Source organism: Rhea americana, unplaced genomic scaffold (assembly GCF_003343005.1).
Source record: "Rhea americana isolate MKP2758 unplaced genomic scaffold, rheAme1 scaffold_9, whole genome shotgun sequence".
Taxonomy (NCBI): domain Eukaryota; kingdom Metazoa; phylum Chordata; class Aves; order Rheiformes; family Rheidae; genus Rhea; species Rhea americana.
The window spans coordinates 5667327-5687912 of record NW_028187088.1 but is presented as its reverse complement, the minus strand read 5'-3'; the positions used below and the strand labels follow the sequence as shown (position 1 = coordinate 5687912).

Sequence of the window (20586 nt, the reverse complement as noted above, 5' to 3'; positions counted from 1 at the left end):
GGCACATTTGAGGCAGTTCAAAGAAAAGTTGAAGAAGGATGAGAGGGCTAGAAGGAACTGGCTTACAAAGGGAAATGACAGAAATTCAGCCAAGGGGAAAACGTGAGGCTGCAAACACATGAGGGTGTAGATAGTATGGAGAGAGAGAGAGAGAGAGAGAGAGAGAGAGAGAGAAGAATGACTTGATGCAGCACGGAGTTGGGAGGGAATCAGATGGGAATGGAAGGCACAGTTTAGACTGTCTAAAGAAATACTATCAAAAAACAGGACTGCCAGCTAAAACAGCTTCTTCCCTGCCTCTTCACCCTCACTWCTTCTTCTCTATCCCATCAGTGTAACGGCACTGTGGCTGGCAGGTCTGTGCAGTGAACCAGACCCGGGAAAATGACTGGAGTTAAATATAACTTTTTCCTTTGGTTGGCATTATTTTTAACATAGATCAGTCTTCTTGTCCGGTTCACCACACAGCATCCAACAGTCATGTTGGCACAGCCAGGGGCATAGTACGGTGGAGATGGGAGTCTTTGAACTGGCAACTGCCAGCAAAAGAAATTGGTCAGACAATGCAGGGTTAGCTTTGGAGGAAAAAAAAAATGGCCATGGCATAATCTCTCACTGTAGGTGTAATGAAAACATAGTTAGCTGGTGCTTTGTCCCAGAATGCTGCCAAACCCTGGAAAATTAAACTGCAGGGAATATCCCATGTGAGCCAGGGTCAGAGGTTCCTGCAAAACAAAGGAGAAAGTGCAGTTCCCCACGATAAATATAATTACTTAGAATAGGTAAATAAAAGGAAGGAAGAGCCTCTCATCACGGTGCAGATAAAAGCCTACAGAGAGGAAAATAAGACCCCAGCAATGGTCAGTGTGGGGCCAGAGCTGCTCTCTGCAAAGCCCACCATCCAGGAGGTGAGGGCACACATGTTTGTTCGCAGGCAGCAGAAGTCCCTGAGGAGGAGGGGAGTGGGAAACACATGGAGCCTGAATGATGCTAATCAGTACCGCAGGTGCTCCAGGTCTGCTGTGGCAGAGGGCTGCTAATTGCTGCCTGTGGGCTGGTGAAACATTTCCAGCAAACGTGTTGTGGGGTGCCAGCAAGCAGGAGGGCGGCAAATCTCTGGATGCGCACACTGGCTACCCAGCAGGACACGGCAGTCAAAGTGCCACAGGGGAGTCAGAGAAGGTGCCAGCATGTCTGATGGCCTGTTTGCTGAGTGAGCAGTAGACGAGTTTCAGGGAAAAAAAAAAAACTTGGTCTGGTGCAGGAGTGACCCCTTCCTGCCAACTCTGTATGTCCAATGCTGCTTCAGTCCAAGATGTAACTGCTCCATAGGCTTCTAATACTGTGAGGGATTTCTCAACAGGTGGTTCAGATTAGCTCCTCATTAAAGAGCTGCCTAAGCAGCACCCTCATTAGGGCAGCGCTGAGGAAACTGGAATGGGGAAGGCTTGRAGGGCAAGGGGCTGGGGGTGCATGCTGGTGGGGGCAGAGTGCCCACCCCGTCTGCTTGTGAAGTTTGATACCTGGTGTCTAAAGAGCAAAGCAAAAGGAGAAATTTGGCCCTTTTAGGGTCTAGGGGAAGGCAGCAATGTTGTGTCCTGGAGTGCTCTCTGGCGGAGGGAAGGAGATGGTGATGTTGCAGATGCAAGGGGGTTTCTTCTGTGCCAGTGGGGAGAAGCTGGAGAAAAGTCCTTTTGCCAGCTCTTGACTCAGGAAGGGAGTTTTACTTGTGCTGGCTTTTTGCTTTTGTCATTCTAGTAGGTGTCTGCTTCCAGCACATTTAGGAGCTGTCTGATTTTACTTAGTTTTGTTGCTTTTGTTTTTTAACCCTGAGATGAGCACCCCCAGCCCCAGTGGGCTTCAGGGGGGCACGAGGTACTAGGTGCCTCTGCAGATCAGGCCGTTTCTGCATCTTGAGTGTCTTGAAGAGTCATCCCAGCACTGCCCCTGCCCTGCGAGTGCTACAGGGAGCAAATGCGGTTGTGTCATGTGCATACACTGGGCTTGTGGTTTATGKTTTTCTCTTGTTAGATCTGCTAGGATGACTGTCTCTCCTTTACTTTAAATGTGTCATGTTGTTCTGTCACTGCCGTATTTGTGGTGAGTTGATCTAGGACRCATCCTGGGTCCTCTATTATGCTATTTCTGCGTAGGGTGCTCAATGCACTCTGCAGGCTTGGAGGGGTTCTGGAGTGAGCACTGCCACTTGGATGTTGTGTTCACATTTCTGTAGGATGTGAGTGGTGGAAGCTATATAAATCCAAAAAAAAAAGAAGGTTTTACCAGTGCACCAACATTTGCAGAAAACAGTATGGCACCACAGTTTGGCTTAGATCTACTGCCTGGAGAAGTGAAAGGCTGATGGTCACATCGTAAATAAAATCTGTGACATGCTAACTTCTGATGGCTGATTCCTGCTTRCCTTTTCTTCTTCCTGCTTACCTTTTCTTCTTCCTGCTTGCTGCAGAACTTGACTTTGGTTCCTATTGTAATTTAAAGGTTGGACAATAAAGTTGGGTGAAACTGCCTGATGGTCAGTGTCAGACATGAAAGGATGGTGTTTGGAGTACATGAGTAGAAAGTAGGATGGATGGTTGAGCAAAATGAGAAAGGGATATTGAAGGAATCAAAAACAAAAATGTAGAATCCAGTTCTCTAAGGTCTTGACCTCTTGCACTTGGCATACTATTTTTCAGTCCTAGGATCCTGGTATTTGGATATTAATCAGTTGGAGGCAAGATGAGAAAGGCAACTAGAATGATTAGAGAACTGGAAGGATTGCTTTATAAGGAAACATTTAACCTAATTACATGAACACAGGAGTTTTGTTTAAGTGTCTGAGGAAGCCCGTAAACGCTGGAATTTGACTGAAGAAGATGAGAATTTATGGTGACCCAGAAGCGTGTAACTAGGAATAATTGAATGGAATGAAGGGAAGAAAATGAAGAAAATTAACTTTAGACTGAATGTTAGGAAAAACTGGCTGACCTGGAGGAGTGCGGACTCACAGAACAGTTTACCTAGGGAAGCAGCAGAAGTGTGAAGTACTAATATTTGGCAAAGATTTAAAAAGGAAAAGACCATAGGCAGAGTTCCCTTGTGGTGGGGTCATGATGTGGGTTTTTCCTAGAAAGATGAATGCAAAATAGGTGTTTTTGCAGCCCAGTCTGTCCTTACATTCGGGGTATGGTCCTAATGTTGTGAATAATCCCATGGCCCTCTTTCAGGCTCTTCTCTGTACCTGTTAGTGGTTGAAGAATAATTCTCCTAACATACTATTGCTGCTGGGAGCAGGGAGATAATATAGATTGTCCTTGTCCGTGGAGAGCTGTGGTAGGAGATAGCTGGGCAGTGCTGTAGGAGAGAAGGGGAGGCAGAGTGAATGAATGAATGTGCAGTAAAACCAGACAACATTTCTGGGCATTTATCTAAACACCCTGAGGTTCCACTCCTAGGCAATGAAACAAAGATGAAATAGTAATCATAGTGCCAGATTTTTTTCTGGGGATTAATAATGGGCCTGGGGAAGTTGATGGTCTAAGCAGCAGCCAAGGGACCCCAGCTGATTGCTAATCCTCAGGAAATGCCTTCTRCCTAAGTGGCGGTTGCTGGTTATTCCCTGAAAATGGCGGTGGAGAAAACTATAGGCATACTGTTTTTTTTTTTTTTTTGATTGATATTCCCTGCTGATAAGAGATGCACATACCTTGATATTGCAGAAGTCAAAGAAGTAGGAGTGGCTGGCAAATGACTGATTCTTTTGTCTTATAATTAAATTAAGCTAATAAAGGTAATTCCACAATGCCATATATATACCTTGCAATTTATTGGAGAAACAGGAGCAGGCAGTTCCTGGTCTGGAAAGTCTGTGGTCTGAGCAGGACTAAACACACACAGCCTGCTGGCAGTAGGGAGGTAAGGAAGTGGTGCAATAAAGGAACAGACGTACTTGAAGGAGAAAATTGGTCAGGGGACCCAGCAGGAAAGCTATCCAAGCAAATGAGCGAGAGGCAGTTCAGGAGAGATTAGCACAAAAACATGATAGGCCTTATTTTAAATAGGAAAAGAAAACAATGTGAATTGATACTTCGACTTAAGGCTGTATCAGTCTCTTCAGTCTCTTTTCGTATCCTAAGTATTCTGTGTTTTATAGCAAAACCAGATTTGGCAGAGTAGCCCTTTCTACTCACACTTCACAACACTCAGGGTTCAACTAGCTGGGAGGGCATAGGGGTTGTACAAGGATGTCAACAGTCAGGATCCTTTGCCTGGAAGGAAAAACCACATGGTACATCCCTGGCAGTGTGGCAGTTTGTCTGACTAATCCRTTCTCCTTCTTTTGTTCCTGGATCAATAGTGTTTCACTGTTTCACAAATAATTTTCCTTTACATGTTGCTTTTTCATCTGAGAAAACAGATGTACAAGTCTTTTCTTTTTTCAGCCATTCATTGTAACTATGTTTTAATTCTTCTTCCAAATAACCCTGCCTCTGCTCAGGCTTGAATAAGCCAACACATTACAGTTGTCTGCTCATCTTTTCGTTACAGGTAAACCCGAATGTGCTCGGTTCGATGGAGAAACAAAGGCGCAGGGAGGAAGAGGAGGAGCGCCAAATCCTTATAGCAGTGCAAAAAAGAGAACAAGAACAGTTGCTAAAGGAGGAGAGAAAGAGAGAGATGGAAGAGAAGGTCAAAGCAGTGGAAGGTATGTGCAGCCAGTATGAACTAGAGGTGGGAGTCTTAAAGCCAAGCCTGAGATCTCAAATTAAGATCTGCCATTTGTGTTCTTCCCCTGCCAGACATGCTAACGAGARTATCTTTTCTTGGACTTATCTCAGATAAGTTGGCCTTGCTGTCCTGAGTGTAGTTTCTTTTCCCTTGTCCGTCTTCCTTAGTGTTGGGTGGCTCTTCTCTAGTTTACACTTCAACTGTGTCATCTTCCTCAAATCATACCTGTTTTCTCCCTTTCCATAAACTTTCTTTCTCCTGCTATTCCTGTTATTCCTCAGCTCCCATACCTCCTCTGTCTCCCCACATGGGTCCTCATGGATTCCCCTGTGTGCAGGTTTAGATGGCTTTRCTCGTGCTGAATAGCATTTGGTCCTTTTGGTCTAATACACAGTGAAAGGAGGATTCTCTTTGGGGAGAAAGGGAACAGTACACAAGTAGCAAGAGCAGTGTATTGCTACCTCCCTCATCAGATGGAGAGCTAGGGATGAGGGGACAAGACTAACCAGAGCACAGGAAGGTGACAGCTTCAGATTTTGGTCTTTTKTTGTTGTTGTTGTTGTTTTTAAATTGAACACAAAGTTAAGCTGTTGTGCAAGAAACCCTCATGTTGTGTTTAATAAGCTATATTGACATACAGACACCAGGCATTCAGCCAGTATCTGTGGGTGCTGGTRTCACAGAGCAGGCTTGTTCCTGACCACCTTCCCTCTGTCAGCCTCCCGTACAGGGGATTCCTTTWTGTGCTGTTTTTGCCACCGTAACTGATGGGTTGTTGCAGTTCCAGGGGAACACTGAACATCTTCAGAAAACTGTTCTGGTAACATGGGGTAGTATCAATGTTGTGAATCTTTAAGTGGATAAAGAATCGAAAAACAGAAACGAAATTTGTACAAACCCTGTAAACCTTCCAAGACAAAACAGTCTGCTACCAGTTTGATATGTTTGATATACAGTTATTGTCTGATAGCAGASCAGATGTTATCTAAGAATAGTTTCTTACTTGGTTACCTTTTAAATCTTTAGAAAACCCAATTACTTACTTGGCCTTCATATATTTCTGGTTACCAGTCCTGGCTAATCTAGTGCTTTAAACTTGGAACCATCCAGCTTCCAGATCTGCCACAGATATGTTTCACCTTGGCGAACTGCACGTTCTCTGTGCTTTAGTTCTCCATGTGTACAGACGAAATTAATTCTGAAGTTTCAAAGGAGCTGCAAAGGTAAATCTAGCATTCAGAGTTGTTCAGGCRTTGCTTCGGTATCAGCTGTGTCCATTTCTTGGTAAATACAATCACTACATCATCTGACGCAAGTGCAGCAGAGCCACTCAGAAAAACTGACTCAGAATTGGAGTATTCTGTTTTAAGCTAATTGAGTATACATTRGTGCTTATCTTGGCAGAGATGCTTTTATTTTGGTTTGAACGGTTTATTTCAGTTTAAACTAGCCTTGTCTCCAGTCGATTTAGACTAAGTCAAGAGAAATCTGCTTTTAACCTGGTGCAAAAGCTGTTTAAAATCAACCATTTAAATAAACTTTTCAAATAGATCACTGCAGTATTTTTTTATCCCTAGAAATGGCAATTATTGAGGTAAAACTTTGGCTTCTTAACCATCATGCCTTATTGTCAAGTATATCCTCCATTAGCATTTACTTTGACAGTTCTCATGGTGGGCAGAGAGTGATTTGAAAAAGAGTTGTTTGTTAGATTTGTTAATACTGGACATCCACCAACAGAGGTTTTAGGGGTAACAAAGATTTTCTTGTACTTTGTGATCTGTGTTGGATTTAACATTAATTTTATAAGGTATTCTGTAGAGGGGAGATGTGAAACACAGCATGAAATATTTGCTTGTGATAAGACTTCATCGGCGCTTCACCTGCTKCTTAGTTTTGGACTGTATGTCTGTTTTTAGATCATGTTCCTCTTTTCACTCTGGGATTTCACTTCCCCCCACTCCAATGCACACCCCAGGTAGTGAGCCTCCTGCTGGGCCCATCTGTACTTTCCTGAATTTATGAGTTAAAGCAGCTTTCTAGATTTCTACCAGAACAGCAGGTTAGAGTTTTCCAGCTCTCTTCCCAGATGCTGCTGTAACATCACTTCTCACGCATACGACTTTCTAGCAGTTTGTGTACTTTCTAGGGCATTGGTTAGTTTTTGAAAGCCTGGTGGGTAGGGCTACGCCTAGGCCAACATGACAGTGAGCACTGTCAAATATGATATTAACAKGATATTTTAATTACTGGCAGTGGTAGAGGGACCTGCCATTAACCCTAACTGTCCTTCAGCCTGGTAACATGGTAGCACTTCCCAGTTCCTGTCACTTTACCTGGTCGGATCCTCAGCAGGCATTGAAGGCTTTCTAAAATCTACCTTCATTCTATTTGGTTGCTGTTATCGTGAGATTTGCCTYTTGCCACCCAAATCATTGTTGCATATTTTTCTCAGGTTCTCACATAGCCATCTATAAAAGTGTCATCTAAATGATGTTAATTCTACCAAAGAAGTATGCAATATTGAATTGTGCTTGGACTGACTTTAATAATCTCCGCTAACTGTAGTTTTRTGTCATACTTCTCATTGTTAAATGTTACAGTAGATGCTGACAGATGCTGTGAGCCAGCTTAGATGCAAGTCCTCTCCTCCCAGCTTCAGTGCTACCCAGAGTGCTATAAAGGGAAATTTAGACTTTCTTCTACCAAGTCTTTAACATGTCTGGCCATGGACCACTCTGGAAATACTCACCCTGTAGCTATTCCTAAATAATATCCATCATCTTGTCAGAGCATGCTTTAGAAGGAAGGAATTATTTGTGGAGTCAAACTATGATTTGTAGTGGTGCCACGTCAGTGTATTATTGCAACATCGCTGTCTCCTTCTCAGAATAAAAATCCATTCCYTTTGTGGCTGGGCACAAGGTGTGGCCATCAACTTCTCTGCAAGGAAGGAGTGTCTGCATTTTTTTCAGTGTCTACAGAAAAAGATTGGAAGCCTTTAGAAGCAGAAAGCTTATGTGAGCTGTGACTCTCCTGTATGAGTAAAGACTATAAATGCATGCAGGTTGGGACATTTTGGAAATGTCCATTCCCTCATTTCTTGCCCTTCTCCACCCAACCCCCACCCCACTTGCTTTTGACTGGCAGGGTAAGAGAGCATGTTAATAATCTTCCACCAGTACTGGTGCCTCTTGAATCTTTGGCATTTTTCTGAGATGTAGCCTCTGTTAGAGGGTTACAGCTGAGTCTGCCCCATCTTTCTTTCGTTCTGGGTGTTCCCCTGATGGGATCTGTTTTCTGGGGTGTAACTCTTACGACATTTCTCCTGTTGGGCTGTAGTTTCGCAGAATTCTACTTGAACAGAAAGTTGGTACAATTGCAGGTGTTTAGCAATTCAGATGAATTCAGATTTCCTATAAAAAAAAGGAAATGAGGTTCATAAGACACCATAAACTTTCTATTATGAAGCAATCTGTTAGCCAGCTGTCTGGTTGCAAACTACAGGTTATATTACTAGCATTGCTTCTTCCTCTCGCCTCTTAAACCGGAACTGTCCCAGTGGCCCCCTTGGGTGGTTAGTTGCTCCCTCTGGCTGCTGGCCGTGGAGGCCTACCTGAACAATCTTTCCAAAGCTAGCAGTAGTGACAGCAGATACTGATGGCTGCAGTTACTCATTGTCACCAATGTGGTAGAAGTACTTCACCCTTCCCTCCACACTGCTTTCCATCCACTTCATTGCAAAACCAGCTGCCTTAAGTTCACCTGGCTGAAGAGTGCTTATGTCCTTGTAACTGCACAGAAGTAGAGGCAAGCAGCTGAAGGGTGGTAACTTAACAAGCCAGCTGTTTCCATAGTGCTGAGCTGTACCTTGAATGTCTGTCTTTGTACCATACCATGGGCAGGAATTTGTCCGGAAGCTGACTAGGAGCAGCTCTATCACAGTAATGCTCCAAAATTGGTGGTGATAAGGTAAAGGGAAAGTGAAGAGGCATATTTATTGTGCACTGTATTCTAAGCTCCTGTTTCTTTGCTCTTGCTACTTTTGTTGGAAGAATGAGAGCATTTCACTGGAGTTCTTGAGAGTTATAGGAGCAACCTTAGTTTTCCCTGCAAGATATTGCTGACAAGGAATGTCGAACTGCTTTCTCACTTGTCTCCCCTCCCACTGTAGAACGGGCTAGGAGGAGGAAACTTCGTGAAGAGCGGGCCTGGCTGCTGGCGCAAGGGAAAGAGCTTCCCCCAGAACTTTCCCACTTGGATCCCAGTTCCCCTACTAGGGAGGAGCGAAGGACCAAGGACCTGTGAGTATGCAGCTGAATATGCAGCATGCCTGTATGCTGAAGTCTGTGTAGTGGGTAGGGGCAGAGAGGAGTATGGTCATTCACGTGAACGAGGTAGAAGAGAGGTTGGAAAGCACTGAGGAGCAGGCTGAGAAACATCAGGGTTTGGTCCACACTAGAGGAGTGTTCGTGGTAAGGCATGTTTGTTAACATCATTTGCACTCTGTGTGTGGTGGAAGGAAAGATGAAGTAAGAGGGACCTATCTTTTAAGTCCTAAGTCTGCATATTCACTGTTTGCACTTCTCATTACAGCTTTGAACTGGATGATGAGTTCACAGCCATGTACAAAGGTTAGTTTTCCTACCTCAGCTTTCTGCTTTGTATGAGTCTTTCAAAGTAAAATAATCCCTTGGGCATTAGTGTGTAACAGTTCACCTTTCTTTTGTTACTGTCAGTTCTAGATGTGGTAAAGGCTCACAAGGACTCCTGGCCTTTCTTGGAGCCTGTTGATGAATCGTATGCTCCAAACTACTACCAGATCATTAAGGTAGGGGAAGCGGTCCAGCTAGCTTGGCTGATGGTTTTTGTTGACTGGGATGCAGCTGTTTGGGTAGCATTTTGACATTATGTGGGCTGTGTTACCCCTCATAGTCAAACTGCCTGACTCCAGTAGTTCRTCCTGACCTTGCAAGTGTAGGAAATGCAATGCGAGAGGCTGTATCTCATGGTGAGCCCCTGCTCACCATCCGTCTCTGTGAGRAAGCTAGTAATATATGCAACTTTGTGAGCCCCTTTGCTCTTGCTGTAACTGAAAAGAGCTTTTACTGTGTTTCAGGCACCCATGGACATCTCCAGCATGGAGAAGAAGTTGAATGGAGGTCAGTACTGCACCAAGGAGGAATTTGTGGGTGATATGAAGACCATGTTCAGGAACTGTCTAAAATACAATGGTGAAGGCAGCGGTAAGAGTGCTAAGATAAGTTCATCTGTTTGCAGTGCTGACTCAAAACAAGCACTGATCTCTCCCTACTCACCAGTACCTAATTTATGTTTATTCTCTTTTAGGGTGTTTGTGGGAGGGAGGAGGAGAGAGTAGGAGCTCTTTAGTTAATAAGACCTGAGGTTTCCGACAGGTTTTTAGTACAGTTGTCATGCTGAATTGGGGTCTGGCATGTTAAAGGACCCCCATGGTGGTAGGTAGTGAAGGCAGAAGGGGCAAAGAGAGGGAAGTCTGTTTCTTTGTGAGCTCATTCCGTTGTGTGTTTTCATGTGTCTTTTGTGCTTCTTTGTCTCATAATATCTGAGTAACAAAGACTTTGTGGAGCATAGGAGCCTGATTAGCCCCCAATTTTTGTTGAATACCACAAGAAAAGTGAGGAAGGCACCAGGCATGTAGCCATTTAGATGGAAATGTAGGGTTTAGATTCCTTGGCTATTGGATGAACAGCATGAGTCTGCTAATGGGAAACCCTGGTTTAATTGCCATGCCAATTAAAATTCTGTGTGTTACTTAGGTAAGAAATCAATTCCCAGATGGTGGGTCATCACTGCAGGCTGTGTCTCAGCAACGCTACCCTGAAAGGGGAAGGTAGTTAGCGCAACCCAGCTTACCAGTGTGGGCATCAAGCAAAAGCATTCCAGCACTGTCACAGGGAGAGCTCTGTTTTCTGAGGATCTTCTGGATTAGTTCAGTGGAAACAACTGTGAAGTCATTTGTTTCAAGGCCTTGTCAGTAACACCTCTCACATATCTTTTCCTTCCTATCCACTTCAATGAAAAGTATGAGCCTCTCTGAGCTGAACTGTCCTGTGGAAATGGCATGTTGGGGAGAGTAATATTTGTACTAGCTTTTGTGTCAGGGTCAGCAAGTGCTTTAGAAACTGCACATAGAGAAACTCTTTGATTTTTCCATTTTGGTAGCATGCAGTGGAGATTTGAACCATTCCAAGAAAAGCCTTTGACTGTAGTCAAATAACATTGCTAGAAATTAATGTTTCTTCTCTCAGCTCTCTGCTGGCTAACTGTGCGGGTCATACATATCTGCAAACAGAGATGATGTTTTTCATAGTGTAAATCTTGGCACTACTCTAGAATACTAGATTAATGCTGACTGTGCAAATCATGCCACTAACACTATTTTGTTATGCCTGTATGCCTCTCCTTTAGTRGGATTACTGAACAGATCTGATGCTGTGTTGCTTATTGGGTTTAAGAACATAAACAGAAGTGGATTAGTTACAAACAAAAGTCTTCCTCAGAGGAATTTGTAGGAGCAGATGTTTTATTTGAATGTGGACTATYAGAAATGAGAAAAGTCTGATGTTGTGTGATTGTTCCTCTCTGTAAGGCTCTGTCCCTGATGTTGCTGGATTTTTTGACTACAGAATATACCAAGATGGCCTATAACTTGGAGAGRTGTTTCCACCGAGCGATGATGAAGCACTTCCCTGGGGAAGATGGAGACACAGATGAGGAGTTTTGGATCAGAGAGGACGGGAGGCGGGAGAAGAGGAGCCGGAGGACTGGCCGCTCCAGCACTGGCAGCGTTTGGACTCGGTCGCGAGACCCAGAGGGACCAGGCAAGAGGCAGCAACGCCTGGAAAATGGAGGGAAACCCCCACCATATCGAGCTACTTCCAGGGCTACTGCTTCCTCGTCCTCTTCCTCCTCCTCCTCTTCCTTCTCCTCCTCCTCTGCAGAGGATCCAAGTGGCAACCTAATGCAGCCTCCTCGGGAAGTGGGCCCTTCCAATGGGCGAGGTTTTCCTCGCCCACTGCAGTATGGCGGCATGCCCAGCCCTGTGCCACATCCCGGCCAGATGGTAAGGAGTAGTTTCTGCTGTTTTGCACCAATCAGACACGTGGAGGGAGGTAAAAGAGAACAAAATTGTCTCCTGTAGATTTCCCCGATGTGTGGCAAGAGTCTTTCCCCRGAGACTAAGAGCCAAAACTATGTTTTTTAGAACTTAAGCTTTTCAGCCCTTAGTTTTAAACTGATTCAGCTCGGTCTTCCCAGGTCTCCAAGCAGCTTTCTGGGGAAAAAGAGGATTGGAAAGAATACGCTCCATCTTAAAGAGTAACTGGGGCTAAAAAATAAGCTACTTCTGTAGTGGGAGGCTGTTCTAGATTGATGCTTCACTAGTTAGGAACAGTCTATTAACTTTTTGTGTGGCTAGCATGCACTGATGCATGCCTGGGCCTACACTGTCCCCCACCTCTTTTCTCTCCTTGGTGAGTTACCCGCTTATGCCTGTAAAGCAGTCACATTCCCTCTTTTAACCTCAATTTTATGATGCTGAACAAGCCACTCATCTTTTGTCTCAATTGTTTACTGCTGCCTGGTAACTTTGTGCCATCTGTGTGCTACTGCACTTCGTGCTTTGAGTATTTATAAAAGCAGTAAACAAAACTAAACACAAAGCCACCCTGGACTGCTGTAGTGACCTCTGTTTAGCCTGACATTTCTTCTCTGAGTGCCAGCTGTTCTGCCTGCCCTATGGACTGTTCCTCACCCATCCTTTACTGTCTCTTCCATTTAACCAGTGACGTCTGGTGTCAATGACGTGTGGCATGCTGTATCAGCTGCTCCTCAGAGATCCATGCTACTCACTTTTTTTAGGTGGAAGTCAAACAAAATTATTAGAGCGACTCTTGTGATGCAAATAGTGGGAGCCAGCAGGAGAGGTCGAGCCAACAAGTATTTTGAAAGAAATACAGCATGTTCCCCCTCACTCTACTCACTTCTGATGAACCCATATTCTTGAGATCTGCTCCTCTCCTTGGAGCTAACCACTGCCCTCTCCTATCTTCTTGCTTGTTTCCAACTACTTAGGCAAGAGGTGAGCACAGGGAGATGTGGCTGGGAGGAGAATGAGGGTGACTGGTAGGGAGCTGTGCCATCTCATAGGAAAGCCCCCAGGTTTATCATGGTATCTCCAAAAAGCCTATTTGCTTCAGTCCTRGTGTCTTATGTGTAGCCGCTCTGTTGCTTTGCTGCATCTCACAAATGATTTTGTTTCTCCTCCTCACACCACCCCCAGAGACCAGCCGTGCCAGGATCATTTGGCCCTCTACGTGGATCAGATCCAACTAAATTGTATGGCTCACCACGAGTCCCAGAACCCCATCCTGGAGATCCAGTTCAGCAGCACCAGCACTTTGCCATGCAGGTAAAAGCTTTCAGAAATGCTGTGGTCTGTTTTCATAAGAGGCCGTGCTRGTGGCATCACTTCTGGGAATGAGCAGCTGGCACTTATCAGTCCTTCCCTGTTTCTTCCTGTGACTCTTGCAGTGTGACAGCTCATTAAAACCACCCCTTCTCTCTCTCTCTCTCTGTCTCCCTCCCTTCCGCCTAGCCGGCCGTGGGACTGAATGAACACCGAGGGCATAGGTTGGCTACCTCCGAGAAGCAGGTGTGTGCCGGACCGACGCACGTCGCTGGCCTTGGCCCCCGGCCCGGAGCCCTGCAGCTCGGGCGGATGAGCGGTCCCCCTCCCGAAGCCGTGTACCCGCCAGCGCAGTACCAGCAAGGATTTCTTCCTCCGAGGCACAATGGGCCTCCCATGCGGCCGCTGGAGAGCTCGGAGGTCCCCCCAGGCCACATGTACAGACCCTACAAGTACCTGAACCGTGCGCACCCGGCACTGTGGAATGGCAGCCATGGTGCTGCTGGCCAGGGCACCCTCGGGCCTGAGGAGAAACCCCCTCTGGGACCAGGGCCCTCTCTCCAGCCTCGTGCCCTGAGTCACATGATGGACCCACGGGCCATAAGGCCACCTCTGCCTCCCAGCCAGTGGACTGAGCAATCGAATTTCCTACCTCATGGGGTTCCTCCCTCAGGATATATCAGACCACCTGGGAAAGCTGCCAGCCAGCGAATGACACAGCCACCAGCCTCTCTGTTTGGGGGGCCACCTCAGGTTCAAAGAGGGTGCCAGGGTGGGGACTCCATGATGGACAGTCCGGAGATGATTGCTATGCAGCAGTTGTCATCCCGTGTGTGCCCACCAGGTGTGCCTTACCACCCTCGCCAGCCACCCCCTCCACACCTCCCTGGCCCCTTTCCGCAGCTGGCTCACGTGGCGTCCACCAGCATGCAGCCCCCAAAACCGATCATGGGGAATGGGAACTCGCAGGAGCAGAGCAGTCAGACCATGGAGCCGGAGAACAACCAAGGTAACTCCTCTCATGTTGAGCTTATCTGCCAGGGCAGGCAGCACCTGCCTGTAACTTTGTACTTTCCCTGCCTATGTGTTTTACCCACCTCACCGTTGCTTGCTCCCACACATCTGCTACTTGCCCTGCTACACGGCACTGTGTTTTCCTGTACTCTGATGGACCCTCTGCCCACTGATTACCTCTTTTGGAGAGAGGCATTGGCTGAAAGCCATTGAGAGGCTTCCCCTCTTGTCCTTGGTGCTGCTGGGATTTGTCCAGCATCCAAACAGCAGATGCTACTTCCTGAACCCTTGTATTATTCTGCACATGTTTGTTGTGCATACAGCAGCACCTCACAAACAGCCAAACATGCATATTGGGGCATGAGATGCTGCACCGTAGGGCTGGGAGCTGCACCCAGGATGTGTTGTGTGCTGCTAAGGAGAAGGAGGGAGCACCTCCAGACCAGCCTTGTTGGGGAAAACATTCCTGCTCTTGGCCTCCAAATTCTTAGGGTCCAAAACTTAGTGGTGTTGCAGATGCACGAAAGCTTTCTCTGCAAACAATATGGCTTTATTTGGACTTGCACTGCTAGAGAAATGAAATATATACCCTGATTTTCAGACTTACCCTGAGTCCATTTTAAACACTGGGTAATACTCAGCAAGAAAACAAGTTTTATTCTAGAAAAGAGTTAAACTCTTGAATAAATAATTGTGGAGACATAGTTCTTAGGCATATTGTGTTTTGTTTGTTTATTTATTTATTTATTTATTGGAATATATTTTCTGCTTCAGCTATTACTTAGGATTTTTCTAAGACTTTTTTGTTTGGCTGCCAGGGCACCAGCACTAGCCTGCCAAAGGTCTCTTCTATCCCAGTTATACCTGGCAGTTATCAGTGTGCCACTTGGGGCAAATGCAAAACATAGTCTGTAATGCTGCTTGTGCTCAGTTGGAATTAATATAAAAATTGAATCTGGAAAGAGTTAGGTAGGAAAGAAGATGTTTAAAAAATGGTTTAAATACAGTTCTTTTGGTATATGTCAGTATGGCTTCTCCTCTGAAATGCATATGTGCCTCATGAGCTTAACATCTCAAAGTCATGAAAGAGGAGTGCCAGAAAACCACTGAACAGCCATGTCAGTTTAGATGAGATGGCAGTGTGTCATATGTGCCACCACAAGTTTCTTTCTAGATGAATTTCATTCATTTTATTTGGTAAAGTAGAGATCAAAAAAACCCTAGAGATCCAAAAAARGGGGGGCGGGGGTCATTCATTCTAGCTGGTAAACGGGAAATCAAAAACCTTTATCTTTTATCAATCCCTTGTGTGTCTTGCACTGAAAGGCAGCTCTTTCCTTGGGTGGCATTGCTTAAAATTCATTATCATTTGGCTGTGCTAGATGCAGAACAGAGCCTAAGGGAGGACTTTGAGCAATTACCAGGCAGAATAGCTACATCTCCAAATCATGATTGGTTGAAATACGGCAGGAATTGGTTTGCAGTATCTTGGTACGTGGTAGTGCTTTTGCCCAAGCTGTGGGTAAATGGGGTTAGTGGACCCGAAGGGGCAACACAGTCTGAAGTCAAGCTGTCGTTACCTCTGCTTCTTAGCTCGCTCTTACATGGATCCTGTGGTCGCTCCCAACTCTGCCTCTCCGTTAGGCAATCGGTACACACCTGTGTTTCAGACCAAACCCACATGTGCAAAGTTGATCTGGTGGAGGCGTGATTTACTAGAGGTTTGCAAATGATTCTGGGTCTGTATCTTAAGGCAATTCTATGGATTCAGTCCACGTGTGCCATCCTTCCAAGAGAGCTGCAACCTTGTGAGCAATTTTAAGAGTTGTTTTAAAAGAACAAGCTACTAAAGGTTGCCTGACTTTGCAAAAACACAGTTCAAAACCTTAAAAARCTCCAAAAGAAAGATCTTATGTCAGAAGTGGCAGGAAGGCCGTAACCCTGCAGAATCTGTGCAGCAGTTGTGTAGTGCCATGCCCTGACAGTCCCATAGAGAAGTTTGAATAGTGGATGGGTTATCAGAGACTTTGTAGTACTTACCTGGTCTTTAGTGAAAATACCTTCATGATTTTAGAAAGTCACTCTTTCTTTTCCATTTCTACACAGTTAACAAAGTGGAGTGCTTTCTCCATCCAAATGTTAGGGATTTGTCAGACAGTGCTGCCCAGCACATTTTTGCTGGGTTCAGCAGCAAAGAGAATATTAAGAGACCCAGAATGACAGAGGCTGCTATCCTTCCTATCAAAAGTAGATATTGTGAGGTTATTTTGGTATATCTTGTTAAATTGACAGGATTTTTTTCTTCGGCAAATTTGCTTTAGGTGAGCATGAATAAGCACATATATATTAGGCAAGGAGGGCTGATTTCCAAATTTAGACCCAACAGCAACTTTTTCCCTCTCTCTTTCCAGCAGAGCCACCCACCGGCATGGACGAGAAGGCTCAGTGCATCGGCATTCCTGACGGGGCCTACACCAAACTCCTACCTCATCCCAAAGCCCCACTGCCCATGGAGTGCACTCGGCGCACCTTGCCCCCAGATGGGGAAGGAGACGGCTCAGGAGCGAAAAACGACCTGAAGGCAGCCCAAAGCAAGAGTGCGTGGGCAGTGGAGAACACCTATACCAGCCCAGGCACCCAGGGCTGCGTGAGGGACCTCGTGCCCACCTCTGAGAGAGGAGGGCCAATGAGCGAGAACGGGACTGTGGGCGAAGGGCCCTCAGGCAGCACGGAGGGCAAGGGGCTGGCTGCCAACCTGCTGGAGAAGCCCCTCTGCGGCGGGGGGAAGGCTTTGCCTGACACAGGCGTGCCTTGTATGGGGCAGAGCACTGGTCTCCCTGGCATGGATGCAGGCTCCATGGGGGCCGCCCCAAACCAGTTTCACCCTCTCTACATGCCTGGTTTAGAATACCCAAATTCGGCTGCACGTTACCACATCAATCCAGGCTTGCAAGGATTTAGCCCCGTGATGGGTGGGAAGCCRCCGCCAGTGTCTCATGCACAGCATTTTCCATCGCGGGGCTTCCAACCAAGCAACACCCATCCTGGCGTCTTCCCCCGATACCGCCCCCACCAGGGCATGCCGTACCCCTACCAGCCCCAGCCACAGCCTTCCTATCACCATTACCAGCGACCACCATACTACACCTGTCCGCAAGGCTACTCAGACTGGCAGAGGCCTCTCCATCCCCAGGCCAGTCCCAGTGGGCATCCACCCACCCACCCACCTCTGGCTAGACCCCCTTTCTCTGATCGGGGGAACATGAGCAGCTTGCAGGGCTGTGAGTCACTGAGCGCTGCCCTGGCTTCTCCAAACCGCATGGACATAGCGAGTGCCAAAGAGGTTTCACCGAGTGACGGGCAGGATCTGGGGCCTGAAGATGAGAAGTCTGAAGAATCCCAGGAAAGGCCAGAGAGTCCCAAAGAGTTCCTTGACTTGGACAACCACAATGCGGCCACGAAGAGGCAAAGCTCAGTGGCAGCAGGAGAGTTCCTCTACGGAGCTCCCCCAGCACACCTGGGTTCGGGCATGGGATTTGGGCCTTCGAGTTTCCCTCCCCATGGGGTAATGCTACAGACTGGCTCTCCTTATGCATCCCGGCATCCCACCAGTCATTACCAGCCCCGGACATATGGATCACCTGTGAATGCTCACCTGTCTCATCACCCAGCCCCTGGCCAGGCCAATGGCCTCTCTCAGGAGGGACCCCTGTACCGCTGCCGAGAAGAGAACATAGGCCATTTTCAGGCCTTGCTGATGGAGCAGAGAGGCAGTGGAGGTGGCATGGGGGGGCCACCTCAGGACTTGTATAGATCGTCAGGGTAAGACTGTTTTTGGCAAGAAGGTGAGGTGGGAGGGGGTGACACCAGGGTGACAAGAAGTATTGGATATCCTTGAAAGGCTCTGACTTGAAAKTGGAGGAACTGACAGGTGCTTTTGAAAGGCTAACAGATTACTCATGGGCCCTTGGAGTAAAAGGACTCTCTTAGACCTTTCTACAAGCTGAAGAGAGTCTTGTTGCAGCTTTTTAACAAGCAACATTAGCAATTGTGAAGACCTGTTAGCCTGCCCTGACCATCCCTGTGCCACAGTTTTTGTTTTATCTGACAGTATTTCCCTAATGCGTTGTCCAGTTGTCCAGTGTTGCACATCTCCTAAGCAAATGGGCACTTACTGTTTTGCAAGAATTTTGTTGCATCTTTTTCAAAATGGAGCAGAGTAGCTAACTCAAGTGGAAGTTAGCCTCCTGTTATCAACTCCAATAACTTTAATGTCGCCTCCTTTTTCCCCTCCTCTTCCTTCATTCTTCCTCTGTTTCAAATTTCCCTCAAAGCAAATTAATTCTCACTAAGATTTTGCATATCATGTTTTATTCCCAAGTGGAAAATTCTACTATTCCAAAAATTCCATGCTCAGATKATATAAATATGCTGCCACTGTTACTGTTTTGTCATCGCTCCCACATGACTGAACAATAAACTGTTACCTTGCAAGGCAGGTGTGGAGAAAAAGGAAATAAAGGAATTCCYTTCTTCCAGTATGCAGGAGACTTGGCTTACTTCTAAGTCATCTGTTACAGGAGATGGGGATGGATTTAAAGTCTGTGTTTTGGGGGAAAGCCAAAAAGAAAAGTGTGCACGTGATATATGTGCGTTTATGTAAAAGATCTGCATTCAGCCAAGTAGGTGGGATTTATTCTTGATGTTCATGTGCTAAAATTCTCTCTCCATTCAACCTGGCTCCAGAATGCAAATGCATCAGGCTCAAGTTCCCTTCCCGAAGATGCCTACGGCAACCATGTCCCGGGAGGAGTTGACGCCACAAAAACCGTCAGCGTTGCCTCTGGATCAAGTAAGAGCTACCAAAGAGAACAGGGTTCAGATGACAACTTTTTCTCTCCCCGTCGTTTAAAGGAATGACCTATTTGCTAGGAGTGGGAAGCACTAGAGAAAGCTGGGAAGTGAACTCGCTGTTACGCAGAGGAATTGTGGATGTCTCTGTTGTCACAGCTGACTGTAAAGCATAGCTTGAGCTGACACATACTGCTGTGTAGTTGTGTGAAATCATGAGGCTATTTCTTTGTAAAACTGCCTGTTGTTTTTTCTCTTCCAGAGCTAGTCCAAGGAAGGAAGACCCTCAAGAAGATGAAAGCCACATGTGATTWGGACAGGGGGGAGGAGGGGCAGGCCTTCCTCCCACCCTCCCCTCACCCAAGCAGCACGGAGCTTCCTGGGGCCGTGGAACATGGTGCCACAACGGCTTTTGCGTCAGAAACCCAGAGCGGTGCCGGCCCCCAGCCAGYCGAGCGGCTGGCTCACCACCGTGGGGGAAGCATCCCAATCTGGTGGCTTTCCATGCCTGGAGACTGCGTCTCATTCAGGGTTTGAGGGATTTTTTGGGTGGGGAGGGCGGGGGTGGGGACTGAAACTTTCATTGACTGCTAAACTCAGGTATATTTTTCAGGGTGGAAGAGGATGATGATGGAATTTTACTTGTAGTATTAACGTGTGTGTTTTGGAGCTGGATCCAGTTTACAGAATTTAACCTGTTGCCTTTTTAAATAAATTTCTGTTGTTGGTGAATGTATTGTACATAATGGGGGAGGGGGTGGGCCCAGCTTGTAGTGGGCTTAGCACTGGAGGAATCCTTAACTGTTTACAATCATGTCATACTGAAATCTTTCAGGATAGGGGGGAATAGGGAGAGGTGAGGGAATGTGTGATGACAACTTACTGTCCTCCTTCCTGTTCTCTGCAACTGAGACATAACCCAGTAGTTGCTTGTTTGAGTAGCAGGCATTTCTCAGGAGCATAATGTGTCCTCCTCTTTCTCTTCTCCCTCCTTTCCCACTCATCCCCTCTTCTGCCCCCTGGATCCAGGGCCTGAGTGCACTTCCAGCTCCTGTCATCATGGGGGAACAAGGAAACCAGGACCAGGAATTGAAACCAGGACAGGACACTCATGGCGTTGTCCCTTCTGCTAGTACAGTACCCCTCTCCCTGCCTTTCTGATAGCAGTAATTTATCCTCTAGAAACTGGAAAGTGGTCATCTTAAACTTCTTTAAGAGAAACCAGGACAGCTAGGGTGTGGAGCAGGATCTCTCTGTAGTAGAATGCAAATCTGTAATCTCTTGCTGCCTTAGGATGGGAGCTGAAACCCCATTTTTCTTTCACTGTCCCTTGGCTACATTTTCTTCTTAGCAGCAGCAGAGCAGAAAGTACCCCTGAATTCCTGACAACTCTAGTTTCCATGTGGAACAGGAACGTGAAGCTGCTTGGGGGGAATGATTTGTTTGCTGCAGTGCAAGTGCATCTCTTGGCCCATCGTGCTGGCCTTGGTGTTTGCAAGTTATGGATGAATCAAAAAGCATTGCTTTGAGATCAAATGGAGAGG

At 46.4% G+C, this 20586-nt stretch overlaps 1 protein-coding gene across 1 annotated transcript in view; it reads left to right on the top strand.

Annotated features, from left to right (window-relative positions):
• Nucleotides 1–19592, top strand: part of CECR2 (CECR2 histone acetyl-lysine reader) — a 48859-nt gene extending 29267 nt beyond the window's left edge. The window contains exons 9-19 of the mRNA XM_085324121.1: nucleotides 4549–4705; nucleotides 8903–9032; nucleotides 9325–9362; nucleotides 9468–9559; nucleotides 9848–9974; nucleotides 11397–11833; nucleotides 13052–13180; nucleotides 13367–14186; nucleotides 16603–18013; nucleotides 18938–19043; nucleotides 19305–19592. Coding sequence (XP_085180247.1) covers nucleotides 4549–4705; nucleotides 8903–9032; nucleotides 9325–9362; nucleotides 9468–9559; nucleotides 9848–9974; nucleotides 11397–11833; nucleotides 13052–13180; nucleotides 13367–14186; nucleotides 16603–18013; nucleotides 18938–19043; nucleotides 19305–19310 — 3453 coding nt within the window. The 3' untranslated portion in view covers nucleotides 19311–19592. The remainder of the gene's footprint in view (nucleotides 1–4548; nucleotides 4706–8902; nucleotides 9033–9324; nucleotides 9363–9467; nucleotides 9560–9847; nucleotides 9975–11396; nucleotides 11834–13051; nucleotides 13181–13366; nucleotides 14187–16602; nucleotides 18014–18937; nucleotides 19044–19304) is intronic.
• The last annotated feature ends 994 nt before the right edge of the window (nucleotides 19593–20586 follow it).